At 37.2% G+C, this 17,397-nt stretch overlaps 1 protein-coding gene and 1 long non-coding RNA gene across 2 annotated transcripts in view; both read right to left on the bottom strand.

Annotated features, from left to right (window-relative positions):
• Nucleotides 1-572: 572 nt before the first annotated feature.
• Nucleotides 573-17,397, bottom strand: part of LOC142050121 (guanine nucleotide-binding protein subunit alpha-14-like) — a 69,237-nt gene continuing 52,412 nt past the window's right edge. The window contains 7 exon segments of the mRNA XM_075078468.1: nt 573-903; nt 1,899-2,052; nt 3,415-3,543; nt 4,983; nt 5,468-5,596; nt 7,954-8,003; nt 8,006-8,110. Coding sequence (XP_074934569.1) covers nt 713-903; nt 1,899-2,052; nt 3,415-3,543; nt 4,983; nt 5,468-5,596; nt 7,954-8,003; nt 8,006-8,110 — 759 coding nt within the window. The 3' untranslated portion in view covers nt 573-712.
• Nucleotides 10,985-16,129, bottom strand: LOC142050123 (uncharacterized). Its single transcript, XR_012657927.1, has 3 exons — nt 13,183-16,129; nt 12,812-12,878; nt 10,985-11,073 (listed from the first exon to the last, which is right to left on the bottom strand). It is a non-coding gene; the product is annotated as an uncharacterized LOC142050123 (long non-coding RNA).

The following is a 17,397-nucleotide window of genomic DNA, read 5'->3' as shown; positions in this document are numbered from 1 at the left end:
TAAATGCTTTGCTGTTTGGGAAATGCTTTTCCCCTTCAGAAAAGAGTAGGTGCCATAGACTGCCTACAAGGTCTTAATCTGTCATTCCTTAACAGTGAAAGGTGTCTTATTATTGTAAGGCACTCAAACAAAAAGGCAGTGATATGCAAGGGTCACCACTAATTAATCATTTGTAATGATTTCTAGAACATTTTTGGGTTTAGGCTATCAAGGCTACTGAGAGATACTTCTAAAAAATCTAACAGGTTTACCCTAGTCTTTCAACTACATTGCTCAGAAAAAGAATATAAAAATGTCTAGCACCCTAAAATAACACTAACTTGTAATTTTTAAGACATCACTTTGAAATTTTATAAGCTATGATTGTAAATCCTAAGTTTAAAAAAAAGAAAAGGAAAAAGAAAAATCTTAAAATACAGCAATGGAGTTATTAACATTCTTCTAAATATACTTAATTCCCACAGATGTCAAAAAATAACTCACAGACAAAACTAATATGGGAAATATGAACACAATATTTTAAATGTATAGCTGAAAAAGTAAACTTTAAAACTCATTCTTTACAATTCCCTTAATCCATACTTCTTCAGTAAATATAAATCCTCCTCTCATTTCTGTAAATGGTATTTAAAAAAAAAACCAACACCTTTTTTAACAACATAGGCTGTGCTATGGGTAAACCACATTTTGTGACTGCAACCATGTTTTTTCTTTAAACCAGTTTGAACTCCCTCAGGTTTAATTGCAGGATCGTGTCCTTGACAGCAGCAAAGACGAAATGAATATTTTCTGTGTCGGTGGCACAAGTGAAGTGGGAATAGATTACTTTCTTCTTGTCTGGAATCTGATCCTGACACAGCTTCAAAATGAAGTCTCTGGCAGCTTCGACGTCTTGTTTTGGTCCTAGTCCAACGCACAGTTAGTGGTTTTGAACAGTGAAACGCTCTGGGTCAAGGAAGAAATATATGGGCAGTATCTTAATAGGCTAATTTCATTTTAAATGTGAAATCACCATAAAGGCATACTTCCATGTTGGCATTTTATCAGTCATACATTAGTGGAGCAAAAGCTGTTGGAAGACGGCTTTCTGAAGTGTGTGGAGTATGCTTTTTTCAACAGTAAACCTTACAGGTCAAAGTAATTGTTTATAAAAACCTATGCCACTGGAATTACCCAGGATATATTATTAGTTTGCTACATTACTGTAGTTATGTCAAAGACCATGAGAGAAATTAAATTTTCTAAAACACACAAGAGTAAGCAGGGTTCTTTGGCCAAGAGAGGGATGTGCTTTTTCTCTGTAGCTATTAAATAGTTTTAGTTCTTTTCATTATTAATCATAGGCTTCAATGTGATACATGTCTTGCAGAATATAATACTATTTTAATTAATCGACTACATCTGATTTTTTTCATCATTCTTTTGGCAACTAAGTATCGGTAACATTTGTTAAGGAAAGTTATTCAGGCTGCTTCTTAACTTTGGACTTTTATATAGATAAGAAGTTATAATAATGAATGCAAACCTATACTATGGGTTTTTACTATATAAAGAGTTGGATTAATAGCTGCATTCCCCAAATTCTCCTGTACCTTGTCTCTTGAGATCAAAGATGAGAAAGGTGCTTCTCATAAAAAAATAGTGTTTGTGCCACTCTAATGATAACAGACTGGCTGCAAGAAATCTCTCAAGACTCTGTCCACAATGCTCCGGTAAAAAACCCAAAGTTCCAGTAAAACTGAGTAATTTAAGTTTGTATTTTAATGGATGGAGTAGAAAAGCATAGATATCAGATAGATTGCATAATTCCTCTTTCCCTGATCAATTTAATGAGGAAAACCTAAGTGGTTTAAATCTGACTTTTAGCTTTGTGAGGATAGTCTGGGAAAAAAGCTTACCTGTGTATTCTGGAAAGTAACTTACTAGATGGGAATACATGATTTTCTCTTCTAGAAGATCTTTTTTGTTTAAAAACCAAAGGACTGAGGAATTCAGAAACCAGGGATATGTAATGACAGTTTTAAATAAGGCCTTGCTTCCTTCCATTCGATTCTACAACAAAAAAAAAAATTAGTATGAAGTTACACTCACTAGACAGTAGCATATACAAATCACATCAGCCAGAGATCATAAAGGTTTTTTTGAAATATTTTTAAAAATATTAGTTTTATTAAGTGCAATTACAATGCATTGGTTGATCAGTACATGTTCTATATCCTTTTATTCACTGGAGTTTGGATCACTGCTGTGAATGGCATGATGGCATGTGAAATCAACGTAAGCCTTAATAATAGAAATTATTTTATTTCTTGTATGAGTTAGTGAGCAGTGATGGACTGCTACTCTATGAAAGCCTCTTCTGACCTCACAGTGAGACCTGAAGCAGGGTGTATTGGGTCAAATATCTGATATTAACATACTGTAACATAGCTAAAGGACAAGAGTATAGGTACTTTTCTATATCAATAATAAAGTCTGTCCATTTCAAGAGAGATCTAAGGAACACCACATTCAGAGATTGCTGTTTGGAGTTCCTGGGGACAAACTTGTGATAGCAGTTGGTTCATTATTTATTTCCTAATGTCTAAAGTGAGCAGAACAAAATGTTCAAGATGGTGAAAGGGAAAAGAAAATTACAGTCACTGAAGTTGTTCATGCATCAAAAGATGACAGGAAACTCTATCTCAACAACAAGGAACATTGCAACACTTCAGCAAGTGAGGTAGGGCATGCTTTTCACAGTTCAAACAGATCTTAAGAAAGTGATCTGTAAGGGCTTTGGGACTTCAGAGTTCAAATGGTATTAAACATTTTTGAAGGACACTTGAAGAAAGCCTCCTACTGCAGAATGCAAAGCGACTACTACCAAACAGAATGCAGTTCCACTAATAAACTCTTCTCTACTTGCCTACTGTTTTCTTTTTTGCATCCTTTCCTACAACATCTGGCTACTGCTGATGACGGTGCTCTAGAGCAGACAGGAGAACTCATGTTTTCTAACCTTGGGAAGGAGGTAAATTTTAAGTTATTTTGACTTAGTTTTCCTTAAGAAATGCACAGGTTAATTCTGAAACATCAGAGACTTAGAAAACAAACTGAAAAATACCTAATTACAGATGACTGAGGTAGTTTTACTTGCTTAGAAATATTGCTCATACTCAAATTCTCAAACATTTGACATGGCTTAAATGATTTAAAACATTTTAAAATAATGTTTTATCTTTTAAGTTAATTTTAAGGTATCTTTAGGGTATTTAGTAGGCTGCTAATTTAATACAACTCTGTAACTGCATGATCATCTTCGTAATGCAATTCTAGTACTTGCAAATGCTTTTATGAAGACATGTGAACGCCATCTTTATTAAAAAGCATGCATCTTTTTCTGTACCTTATTTAGATACCCTGACTCCTTACCTCACTGTCACATTCTGCCAAGACTTGATCATATTCGCTTAATGCAACTAAGAAAATAAGGGAAGTAACACTTTCAAAGCAATGGATCCACCACCTTCTTTCTGACCTTTGGCCACCTACAACCACCATCTTGTTAAACAGAAATACAGTCAACATATTAGTTATTTTCATAAGATACTGTAAGTATATCCAAAGGCCTTATAATACATCACCTACCTGAGATAATCTTGGACAGTGAAAAGCATATCTTAACACTGTATGTTCTGTTTAATATTGAAACTTGATTCCTTTCCTGCAATGCTACAGCTTTCATTGTTCTTTAGTGTTGTGGGTTAATGCCAGCAGGCAGCTAAGCACAACACAGCCACTTGCTCACTACCCCCCCACACTGTGGGTAGACAGGGGGAGAGGAAAAAAGAGTAAAACCAAGAAAACTTGTGGGTTGAGATAAAAAAACCCAATTGTTTAATAAGTGAACAGTAAGTGGAAGAGGAGATAAAGAAAACAAGTGATGCAAAGGCAATCACTCACAACCTCCATGGGTAGACCGATGCCCAACCAGTTCCCAAGAAAAAGATGCCCAACCTCTCTAAAGCCCCCTCTTTTCACTTTTATCACTAAGCATGACATTATATGGTGTGAAATATGTCTTTGGTCTGTTCAGATCATCTGTCTGGCTGTGTCCCCTCCCAACCTCTTGTGCACCCCCCAGCCTATTCACTGGATGGGCAGAGAAACAGAGAAGGCTTTGGTGCTGTGCAAATACTGATCAGCAAAAGCCAAACATTGGTATGTTATCAGCACTGTTTTGGTTACAAATCCAAAAAACAGCACCATATCAGCTGCTATGAAGCAAATTAACTTTATCCTAGCTAGGCCCAGTATAAGTGTATAAGCCACTTGAGGCACAATATAAAATATAATCCTGGGATATTTTTCTGCGTTGGGAGAAGCTTTAGCAAAGGCAGAGGTGAACATACTTAATTTTGTTTCCCCACACGCTCTTATATCTCCCTTGGTCCCTCCACAAGAACCCTAGGGTAGTCATATCTCACTCCTCAAAACAAATATCTTTGTTGCACATCAAATCCCTATGGTTTTGTAGCCAGCTAAGTTAAGTCCCTCACATTCTGCCCAGGCCAAAATGTTCCCTAGGACATTCCTTTTTCCAGGGGGAAAAAAACAAACAAACAAACAAAAAAAAAACCAACAAAAACAAACCACAAAATCACAGTTAGGCTGGTTTGACTATGTGTTATCAGAGTAGATTCTGGCTCTGTGTTGTAACTGCACACAGGTGTTTGTTCATGATGAAATGGGTGGTTTGGTGGAAGAACATTTATAATCATGCTAGTGTAAATTCTGCAATGTTGAAATTGAAAAACGCTTTCCCTTAGAAAACCAGTAACCCTATCTGTTGCAATAGCTTCTTTAGTAGCAGATAAGGTAATTTTAAGGTGCTTCTCAGACTTTCTTTCAACTTTATTAGTGTGTTTCTCTCAATTCCACTGAACATATTTTTTTTAATATTATATGGGAGGAAGAATAGAAGTATCCACTGCTGTGACCCTCCATTTTTTTTTTTCCCCTCCTCCTTCCCTCAGCGTCTCCAACTCCCTTCTGTAACTTTAGTTAACTGAAAGTTGTAAACTCACTCGATGGCTTCAACATATCTGTTAGGGCCCTCTCTTCCAAACAGCTACAGTCAGGAGGCAAAAACTGTTGGCTCCAAATGGAATTAAACTACATTCTTATATGAGCACTCGTGTTACTACATGCGCCTTGGCTCTGCATCCCCCATCCAAGACTTTAAACTAATAGTTCAGATACACAGCAATTGGGCTGCTTGACTTGAAAAGCTTTTTTCTTGTAATGTAAATTTCAAAAGTAATGATGTTCTGAAACACCACTCAAGTTACTGTATTAGCTTTGGTGACTAGAAGGGCTGGAAATGCATACGACACTCACTGAATGCAAAAGCTTAAAGGACCTTAGAAAGCTCCCGCAGCTACTTTCATAATTGTAAACTGAATTATTTGACAGGCAGTCTTACCTAAATATAATATTTTCTAAATCAAAAGGATACTCGATAATTCCTGTAGTTGGTACTCAGACTCTAAGAATATCTTGCTGAGTTGGCACAAGTGAGGGCATAGCAATACAATCAAGGTCAGGAAGATAACCGAAAAGTTAAATATACAACAGAAACAAGATTAATGCACTGTCATATACTAATCACACTGATTCAAAACCAAAGTACTAACCAGGAATCACAGAAGAGTTTCCACAAAGGCAGGTAAACAGAAATTCAGTTGTACATGGCCTTAGCAGAATTGTTGCTGGCATAAACCAATAAACTCCTTTACTTTCACTGAGATCTGCATGTATGTTTCAGACAGAATAATACAAGTCAAAAGAGATGATGCCTAAATGTTCTGTAGACAATCACCCAAAATTGTTAATTTTATTTGAATAATTTTATTTGGTCTTACTCCAGAATGAACATCAAGATTAAGATGTGAACACAAATATAAATATCAGTCCTAGCCATAATGTTTACCAACAGTACTCTATCCCATCACTTAATCTGTGATGCTAATATTGCACACAAATGTGAAACATTGCTGGACAAAATTCAGAAAAGTAATTAATGGAATGCACTGCAAACATGAAGGCGTCAAACTCACATATTTTTAACATAAAAGACAATGCATTTAGCTTCTCATCTGCCCATGTAGTCATTCTTAATTTTACCCTCCATAGTTTCACAAGGTTGTTGTGCTTTCATGGCTGGGTTAAATTCTAGGATGTCATTCCTTTGCCTCAGTAAATAAGCAGTGTGTAAGCAAGACACAGAGAGACCCAAGATAGACTCCTCTGCAATCTATCTTCTCACCACTAGGGGGCAACATTAGATCATCCAAAATCCTAACAAGGCCTCCAAAAAGCATAAGGAGTATTCAAAATCTTACAACGTAGTTTTAGCACAAACCTTCCTTTATTTAAGCACTAATTCCTCCCTTTTCCTTTGGTGGAAGAGGGAGGGTGTCAATCTACTTCCTCTTGCTGCCCAAACATACCCTCACACTTGGGGTCGCAAATAAAAAATACTCACACTGCATGCTATCACTTAGAAGATATTTCTCTTAAGACAATTACTCCTCTCCAGCAATGTAGCAAATTGTTACTGAGCTCTCAATTGTAATTAACAGCAAAAGCAAGATTTAATAAAATTTTAAATAAAACTGATTTTCAATTGCAGCTGATTTCTTAGAAAATGAGGCTACAGTAGAACGTTAAGTGGCATCCTTATTCTCCAGTGTAGGATTATATAAGAACAAAGCAGACAAACATCTGTCAAGAATAATAACACTTAACACACACAGGAACAGATTGGCTATGTATAACCATTCTGAGTTCAAGTTTACCATAAAAGCCTAATCTAAATGTTCCTTGCTGAAATTTAACCCTGCTACTTCTCAACCTTGGCAGAAACAGAAATGTACATTTTCTGTTCTCATAAAAAAACATTTTTTCACAATTAAAAAAAATGGGGGAGAGACTTATCTTTGTTCTGATTTATATCCTAACCTTTTACTGTAACCGAACTAACTGCCTGACCTGCGCGTTTGTTGTCAATGTATTTTGTACAGCTGTTTTTCATTATTTCCCCCAAAGGAAACTCAGTTCTGTACCAGCTGTGTTGACCTCAGAACTGGGAGGGATGATGGTTCTAGTATGTGCAGAAAGCCTAAAATTACTTTCTTTCATCACTCCAGCTTAAAATTTGTTGTGTACCACAGGCCAACAGAGACACAGGTATAACAGATACAGAGTGAACCTATCTCTTCAATATGAGCCAGAAGTGTGCCCAGGTGGCCAAGAAGGCCAACAGCATCCTGGCTTGTATCAGGAATAGTGTGACCAGCAGGAGTAGGGCAGAGATTGTGCCCCTGTACTTGGCACTGGTGAGGCTGCACCTTGAGTACTGTGTTCAATTTTGGACCCCTCAGGACAAGAGGGACATGGAGGTGCTGGAGTGTGTCCAGAGAAGGGCAACAAAGCTGGTGAAGGGTCTGGAGAGCAGGTCTTATAAGGAGAGGTTGAGGGAACTGGGGTTGTTTAGTCTGTAGAAGAGGAGGCTGAGGGGAGACCTTATCACTCTCTAGAACTACCTGAAAGGAGGTTGTAGTGAGGTGGGTGTTGGTCTTTTCTCCCAAGTAATAAGCCATCAGATGAGAATAAACTGCCTCAAGTTGCCCCAGGGGAGCTTAAGGCAGGACATTACGAAAAACTTCTTCACTGAAAGGGTTGTCAAACAGTGGAACCGGCTGCCCATGGAAGTGGTTGAGTCACCATCCCTAGATGTATTTAAAGGACATGTAGATGTGGTGCTTAAGGCCATGGTTTAGTGGTGGACTCAGCAGTGTTGGGTTAATGGTTGGACTAGATGATCTTAAAGGTCTTTTTCAACCTAAATGATTCCATGATTAACTTCATTAAATCTGGCTTGTCCTTGTAATTATGCAGTGTACTTACTACTTAGCAGAATCTGAGAGCTGGTACTCTCCCCGTCTGTCGTAATATTCTCTTGAATTCCTGGGTCCTCCCAGAGCTTATTGATTGCTTCAACTTGCTTTCTTTCCAGCACTGTCACTTTATTCACTTCTACCTCTTTGATCATCTGAGCACTCTCCTAATCAGTCAAATGAGTACACTATTGTGAGAAAGGATTGCTGTCAGCATGCAGTACACCCCTTTCTTCATTATACTCTTCCCATCAATGAGACTAAGCATCAGAAAGGAACCTAGGAGAAAATAAGTAGTTTTAATCCTTGAATTCATTTAATTTTTCAAGTCAAATGACTGCTTCTGAATGTTTTTTAGACAAGTTAGTTTCGCTTACTGTGATCCAGGTGTGACTTTTCTTTTTAAAAGGGGGCCTTGACGAAGGTTAGAAGGTGCGCTAAAGCTACTGTTTTTAAACTCACTAAATTTTAATACCAGTTTATAACAGTGGTAATGTTTCTAAAATTCAAGATACTTTCTTTACTACAGATATTTTTCATTTGTTTGTTGGTTTGGTTTGTTTCAGGACAAACCAGAGGCTGACCTAGCATAAACAGTCATCAAGCAGGCATTAAATTCCTACAAGCTATCTTCTATTTAATGCCTATCTGTCTGAGAATCACCACCCAGCTGCCCACTCACTCCCCCTCAGTGGAATGGGGGAGAGAATCAGAAGGGTAAAAGTGACAAAACTTGTGGGTGGAGGTAAAGACGGTTTAATAGGTAAAGCAAAAGCTGCACACATAAGCAAACAAAACAAGGAATGCATTCGCTATTTCCCATCAGCAGAGAAGTGTTCAGCCATATCCAGGAAAGCAGGGCTCCGTCACACATAACAGTTAATTGGGAAGACAAATGCCATCACTCTGAATGACCCCCCACCTTCCTCCTTCTTCCCCCAGCCTTATATGCTGAGCGTGACATCATATGGAATAGAATATCTCTCTGGTCACTTGGGGTCAGGTGTCCTGTCTGTGCCCCCTCCCAGCTTTTTGTGCCCCTGGAAGAGCATGGGAAGCCAAAAAAGTTCTTGACAAGTGTAAGCACTAATCAGCAACAACTGAAATGTTACCCACACTGTTTTCAGCATGAATCCAAAACATAGCCCCATACTAGCTACTATGGTGAAAATTAACTCTATCCCAGCCAAAACCAGGACAAAGGGATACAAAAGAATCTAACATTTTGTAGCAAGTGGTGCAGCTGATTCGCTTGAGGGAAGGGATGACATCCAGGGGGGTCTTAACAGGCTTGAGGAGTGGGCCCATGCAAGCCTCATGAACTTCAACAAGCCCAAGTGCAAGGTCCTGCACCTGCGTCAGGGCAATCCCCAATATCAGTACAGACTGGGTAGAGAATGGACTGAGAACTGCCATCTGGAGAAGGACTTGAGGGTACTGGTGGATCAAAAGCTGGATATGAGCCAGCAATGTGTGCCTCACAGCCCAGAAAGCTAACTGTATTCTATGCTGCACCAAAAGAGGAATGGCCAGCAGGTCATGGGAGGTGACTCTGCCCCTCTATTCTGCTTTGGTGAGACCCCAGCTGGAGTACTCCGTCTAGTACTCAGCATAAGAGGGACATGGACCTGTTGGAGTGAGTCCAGAGAAAGGCCAGGAAGATGATGAGAGGGCTGGAACACCTCTCGTATGAAGACAAGCTGAGCTAGTTGTGAGTGGAGAGGAGAAGGCTCTGAGGAGACCCTGTAGCAGCCTTCCAGTACCTGAAAGGGGCCTACAAGAAGGCTGGAGAGGGACTTTTTGCAAGGGCCTGTAGTGAAAGGACAAGGGGCAATGATTTTGAACTGCAAGTGGGTAGATTGAGCTTGGAAATAAAGGAAAAATTCTGTGTGATGAGGGTGGTGAGGCACGGGAACAGGTTGCCCAGAGAAGCTGTGGATGCACCGTCCCTGGAAGTGAGGTTGGATGGGGTTTTGAGCAACCTGACCCAAAGAAAGATGTTTCTGCCTGTGGCAGAGGGAGGTGGACTAGATGATCTTTTAAGGTCCCTTCCCTCCCATACCATTCTATGATTGGATTTATTCTCTTCTGTAACTGTTCAACTGGGTATATACTGGTATTTGCTAATACCTGTATGCATCTAATATTGAAAAAAATTAACTTATTTAGTTTTGGGAACATAACAGATTGGTTACTGCACATTCAGTTTGCTTGCACTTTTTCCAGTACCTTGCTAGCTATCATCTAAATTTTAACTCACACCCTCTTTAAAAATGAAGTAAGTTTCTTTCCAACCTCTAATTTAAGCTTAGGAGAGTCACAAACAGTAACACTGCATACAGATCTGGTTTGGATCCAGACAGTGGATTCTGGGGTCTGAACTGGAAAATCTGAATACTGATCGGCCTGTTAATCTAGTCATTCAAAATGAGACAAAGATCAGTCAGAAAACAGGACTTCTGTAGTTATGGGATCTTTAAGTTACCATAGGCAACTGCAAAACTATGCACCATAGAGTCTAATGCCCCAAAAAGCAATTTTTCCTTGCTCAGTTCAAATCAGTTTTAAATATTGTAAGTCTCCAAAATGTTTTGAATATACTACTCTCCTAGGTTTTCATATTAAAAACTTAAAATACAGCCATAATGCCTGGACAAATTCTCCATGATTGCAATTCTGTTTGATTTTACAGGTATTCTGTTACACAAAACCAAATGCCAAGACTTCTGATTTTTATTAAAACTGGTTTTTTTTTTAATAGTAGCTAAAAGTTTTAAACAACTGTTATAATTACGGCTACACTGCAAATTGTTAATCAATGTTTTAAGTGCATCATGGTATAAACAATGGTATAAACATTGTAGATTCTTCACAGATATAATGTAATCCATATTGGCTTTTTTACCTTAATTTTACACAGCATAACTACGTTAGCAAGGCAGGTAATGCTGTCTATTGAATACATTTTTCTGTTCTGTTATTATTATATTATTAAATATTTATGCTGATCTAGAACAACATAGGAAGAACGTTACCTGTTATTTATACTTTATTTACGCACTATATATCAGGCAAGAGATTAGAGACACTGTGTCCTGGCAGTAACTTTTCTCCATATTTTCAATTTTAGCTGATGAAAGATGTGCAAAATAATTTGGATTATGAGTAACCATTCCTTCAATTTGTTAAATTCACAGAACAGATATCCTTTTCTAGAGAAAACAAAGGACACTGACATGCAAATACCCATCACAGCATTTTGACTGGTGTTGACTCAGGCTTCATTCCATGCCAAAACTTTGCATGTGTCTCACAGGGCTTAATGTAATTGTAGCTGCAAAACCAACTTTGGTATCAGGTCTTTATGAAAAGAAATATTTCCTAAGCATCTACATCTGCAAACCTCAGTCCCCTTATCTGGCCAAGTGGCACGTGACATAACAAAAAGTCCTTTTTGGGAAAATAATTCAGACTAATGTTTCACATCATAGTATATAACAAAGAGTTCAACACTGACAGCTAGTCTCATGCTTGTAAGTCAAAGAGAAAAAAATCCTACAATGAAGTGAAAAATGATTTAAAGCACTAAGTGATTTTAGTATCATTCCACATGTATGTCATCCTCATCCTCAGTGAACAGGCACATTACTAATAAAAAATGCCTTTGGTATGAATTATGGGTGGATAATATGACATGAAAGCAAGATACAGAAAATTTCAGTTTCCTTAAAATGCAGTCTTCAGGATAAATGAGTAACGAGTAATCTCAGCAGACCGTGTATAACAATCCAGTCAGGATCTGACAGAAATGGGGATTAAACCTGAAACACACTCTCAACTGTCCTTAGAAACAGCAGAAAGTCTTTCAAACTGGGCAGTAGGAGAGTCCTGTTTTTTTTATACTGGGAAATATCAGCATTTTCAACTAAAAAGCAGGTGTCGCAGGCTTTTGTGTGTGTGTGACCATTTATTATTAACAGCAGACATTCTTCGTAAATAACAACCAGAGCAATGACAGCTATTTCAGCCTCTGACTACTGCAATGATTGAAGAAAACAATTTTTCTAAAAACTGTGTTGACATGATAAAACGAATCAGCATAAAATAGGATTATAATTGAAAATCAGTTGTTTGGTTTACATCTAGTTTTAAGTAATACTGATTGTCAAACACTGATACTAGCTACAACTTAGTTGCAGATATTCTGTATTGTATTCATGGTCAACACAAATATTAATTGCAACTGAACTGAAAATTTGTAAGCCATGGCAAATAACTAACTCTAAACACATCTCCTCCTTTACATAATAAGAACTAGTTTTGCTAATCAGGACTGTCTTCTAAATTGCTATATCTAACCCATGGTAAGATTTTTGATTATTGCAAATAAGTGGCTTTTGAATCTGTCACAAACTGTGAAAGCAAAATAAATTTTCTAACCCACTATAGCTCTTTAAGCTAGTTTGACGTCTGATAAAATGCTTAAATGTCCTTTGTTTCCTCTGGTTCAACAATATAAAGGGTAACTGAATGATGTAAGATGCCCCACAATGCTCATAAGGCTTTTATTTTTTTGCTGTAGAATCCCACCACTAGGAATTACAGAAAAGCGTTATTAAATCTTGTCAACATTTAGTAATAATGTAAGTTTACATTTTAGCAAATATCTTTTGGCACTGCCAACAGCATAGCATGAAAGTTGTTTAATATCATTAAACTTTACAATGGGATTTTGGCAAGTGGACCTCAGTGTTTCAAGTGGACAGGGTCATATTTTAAAACATTTCTTTGCAAATCAAAGGAACACCATAAATTTAATTTTCATTTCCCTCAAAGCAAGAGCGGCATTTTACAGAATTCTTACTTACCACTAAGCAGTTAGCCCAAGAGCCGTTGTGGAAATATGCAGCATTGTAATACATGAGCGGTAGATGCCTTACAGAAAGAATAGAAAGGGCTCACTAACATGAGAAGAAAACAAAATAAGACAAATATACAGTCATTACAGCCGAACCAAGGAGCAAAGAGGGGAAACCCAAGACAGCACAAGCCCACGTTAACTACATCACAAATTTTTTTTAATGATATACAAGCAACAAATTAGTTCCAGAATTCACTCTTAATTAAAATATGTATAGCACATTATGCTCTCTCTAAACACAGTATAAGCACGAACATAAAAAGTGACATTAAAAGTGCTGTAATATTTCTATATTCAAATCCCCTATTCTGAAGTTACCTTACTTCAGGCTCATTTTTTTTTAAGTAGACCTCTGCTTCTTGATGTCATCGTGCAGGTATAGAAAAGAATGCAGATGATAAAATAAGGGTAAGTACTTTTGAATACAACAGATGTAGGAGAATACACTTGTTCCATTAAAAAACAAAACAAAACAAAACATAAAACACAAACACAAAACAAAACCAAAAAGCAAACCTTTTGATCCTGGGAAGAAAACTGAAAATGTATAACAAAGACAGTGGCAAATTTGTTTGGCAAATAGATTTAAAACCTGTGTCTAAGCTGCTTAGAATACTATAAATCTATTAGCCTCTTAAAAAATCTATTACATTATTCTCCACTGGAAATCGAACTTAATCCTGCAATTAAAGGGCAACCGATGGTGTATAACAAGCAACACTTCAAGGTTCAATTTTTAAGTTGTTTTCATCAAAAAGATATACTAAAAAGAAACAAAACAATCAGCAGAGGTCTTGAATATGCCTTTTTCACTTCACACAGTAATACCACTGGGTGGAAGCAGCTTTCTCATCTTTTGTGAAAGTGCCAAGAAACATGCACAAATGCCAGCTGAAAGAGTATACTATTAAGTACAACTTGTAGTAAGGACAAATCTTTGCCAGACAAGAAATGGGTAACACCACAAGTGACAACTGTAATTTTTTTACATATATGAATAAATCTTATCTCCAGCTGCTACATATGATTCACAGAACTGATTATTTCAGTAAAATACTCTTTTTGGAGGGTCTGAATCTCCACACTTAGAAACAAATTATATTTGATTTAATACCTTGCAGCTCTGTTGTATTCCTTAGGAAACTAAATGTTAAATAGAACTCGAAAGTGGCTTTATGTGTTACCTTATGAAGCTCTTTGTATTTATAAGGCCTGAATTTATATACATATTTATTTCTTCACTCATAAAGGACTCTCATTAGTCCTTTAAAAAGCTTTCTGAGAAAAGTGGTCTGTTATGGAGCAATAACAATAAAGTGTTTCCTAAACACCCAGTGGTAAAGACAGGAATTAGTAATTTTAGAAGTGGTGGGAGAACTAATGAAGCTCCTATTTTTCTAAGCATTTATATTTTATAGTCTTTGCACTTCACTTTCATACCCCAGGTCCTTCTGCATTTGGCTGGGCAAAACAAACTACAAAATGCTCCAATAAAAGTCATACTTGGAAGCTACAGCAGGTTCTTCACAGCAAACAGAGGATCACAGGAAGGGACACAAAGTGGTTACCCAGTATTGGGAGGCTACAAGAACAGCCCGCTAAGGGTGTGTACTGCTTCAGAAAAACATTATTTATCAAGGCATACTTAGCTACAGCAGAAGTTTAAGTTTTCATACTATGTGAATAGGAAGTTTGTATCACTGAACATGTTTTACATCTCTAAAGTTTTTTACTTTTATGGTGCCACTGAAATACAGATTATAGCTCACTACAGAACATATAGAAATATGCAATTAAATATTTGCCTCTTCTTCATACTACTGTTAGGACCATAAATTGAACTTCTGGGGAGTATAATGTAATACATTTTAGAGGTCATTGTGTTTCACTAGAACCATGGTTGTATTCATTTTCATCTCATTCCATCAGTTAATTTGACATAATGAATAGGGTGTGATTGTTTCTAAAGAAATAAAAAAGGGATGCACAAAACAGGAGGAGAAAAAACTTACAAAATCCTCTAAGATTTTATAATTCACTGCAATGGCAATGGGAAACTGCTATTCCCATACCTTATATAATTTTAGTGGAATTTACTGATTAACAAATAATATTTAAAGTTCTACTGAGAAGTTACATGAATTTAAATTCTGCTGGCTTGTTGCTGTTGTTGAATTTCAATGAATTGGAACAAAATACAAACCCAAATGCTTAAGTCAAGCTCCTCTCGGTACCAGCAAGGCTACTAAGTTTTGCTCAATCACAAGCACTGCAGTTGAGGTATGGTATTTTTCATACGTCAACCTCTATAACTGAGGTGAAGTACACACAAAGAGACTTCTAAAATTAGCTACACAATTACCTGTGATTGCTTTGTTTATATATTTTGGGGTACAGGAGGAACTGAACATGAACAAACCACACTTCAAACTAAGGAAGATAACAACTGGCTGAGGTGTACAAAAAATGTATACATGCTGCTATTGCCGTTATCTCCTAATTACCATCAGACACAAAAGTTCAGTATATGAGGGTTGTTTTCAATTTCTGAGAGAAAGAACATTCTGGAACAGGAAAATTAAGGAAGGTGAAAAGAGCACGGGAACTAAAGGCCTCAAGAATTTAGAGTTAGGACATTATATTCTAAAGATAAATAAATACTGCTTATTTTGCAGTCTCTCATTATTCAGCTTTAATAGTGCATTGTTCTATGGCTATGGAAAGGCACCTGGTGGTAGTCTGGATAACTGGATAGGAATAGTGGATTAAGTTGAAGATTAAATTTGTGCAAAATAAAGGAATTTATACCATCCTGATTGTGCATCAACCACCTAAACATAAGCTTTGATTGTATCTTTCTTACTGAGCCTATTCTGTCTGCCATCCATAGGCTGCAGCAGATTTCTTCCTCTAAGTTTTCAATCATTAGTCCCCCCCATTGACAATAACAGCAGGAACAGTAAACAGTACACCAGCTAGCAGTTAGCAATGCAAGACTAAGCAGTGCTAATGTAAAAATACCAGGCCAAACCACCACCTAGATCATAATTGGCAACACAAAATTTTTGGCAAAGACCTGATTGAAAACAAGACCTAACAGTCAGGTCTTATATAAAATTTAATGGATTACACTTAAAAAAAAGTAACAGAATCACAAGATGTTTGTTTTCTTCTTCACAAAAAGAAACAGTCTGCAGTTAACCTTTGTATATTTGCCTTTTGTTAAATTATGTCTGAGCACCCATCCATGTATATGTAAATGTTGGTCAACTTCTTCAAACACAAGAGTTGTTTCTGCAATATTGCATACATGTGGACTAAAAGTAAGCATGTATACATATAAATACACAAGTATACATATAAATATATAGGTATAAATAGAAATACACAAATACATGTAATCTGTGGCTTCCAAACTTCATTTTCCAGCACTTCTATGTTACGGGCAGGGAGGGGGGAAAAACCCATTAGTATAGCATCCCCACATGTAATCAAGTGTCATCCTTAATTTCTTGACTCATTTTTCCATTCTGTAGTAGACAGAGATCGTTGTTTGGCACACTGCAAAAATATTTGGGTCACATACAATAGCATGCAATGCCATTGTCTTTTGATATGTGGGTAATGCACTAATATTTTCTATTAATATTGCACATAAATATTCAAGATGTTTGCTCCACAGTCTTTGCCCTCACAAACTTCTCTGATCCTGCCCCAGGTAGTCTATTACCTGTTTTCCAATTACTCTCTTTCCTGTGATTTTGAGCAGAGATTATGTCAAGAAGAGGCCAGCTATTTGAGGAACAGGTTCTATTCAGGAAAATTTGTCCACTTGTCTGTGATGCCAAAATCTATAGTTTAATGCAATCACATACACTACATGATGATGAGAAGAATCCATTTCATATGTGGTAGCCTGTTTTTACTAGAGTTATTTAGCAATAATTTTATTATGTGTTCCTTCAGGATTTGCCGGTATAAGTATGGCTTTCAGAAAATTAGAAAAAGAAATTTTTAAAAGTGAACACATTGTGGTATTTCTTATTCTTATTTTTCTTTTACTTACACTGGACCTACTAAACTCCAGCAGTTGCACAGATTTCAATCAGTACTGTTTCAAATACTAATAAAAAACAAGTCTTATGAGGGGTGGCTGAGGGAATTGGGGTTGTTTAGTCTGGAGAAGAGGAGGCTGAGGGGAGACCTTATTGCTCTCTACAACTACCTGAAAGGAGGTTGTAGCGAGGTGGGGGTCGGTCTCTTCTCCCTAGTGACAAGTGATAGGATGAGAGGAAATGGCCTCAAGCTGCGCCAGGGGAAGTTTAGGTTGGACATTAGGAAAAACTCCTCACCCGAAAGTGTTGTCAAACATTGGAACAGGCTGCCCAGGGAGGTGGTTGAGTCTCCATCCCTGGAGGTATTTAAAAGAAGGGTAGATGTGGTGCTTGAGGATATGGTTTAGTGGTGGACTTGGCAGTGATAGGTTAGCGGTTGGACTAGATGATCTTAAGGGTCTTTTCCAACCTTAACGAT

Source organism: Phalacrocorax aristotelis, chromosome Z (assembly GCF_949628215.1).
Source record: "Phalacrocorax aristotelis chromosome Z, bGulAri2.1, whole genome shotgun sequence".
NCBI lineage: Eukaryota > Metazoa > Chordata > Aves > Suliformes > Phalacrocoracidae > Phalacrocorax > Phalacrocorax aristotelis.
This window is presented reverse-complemented; position numbering and strand designations above follow the sequence as displayed.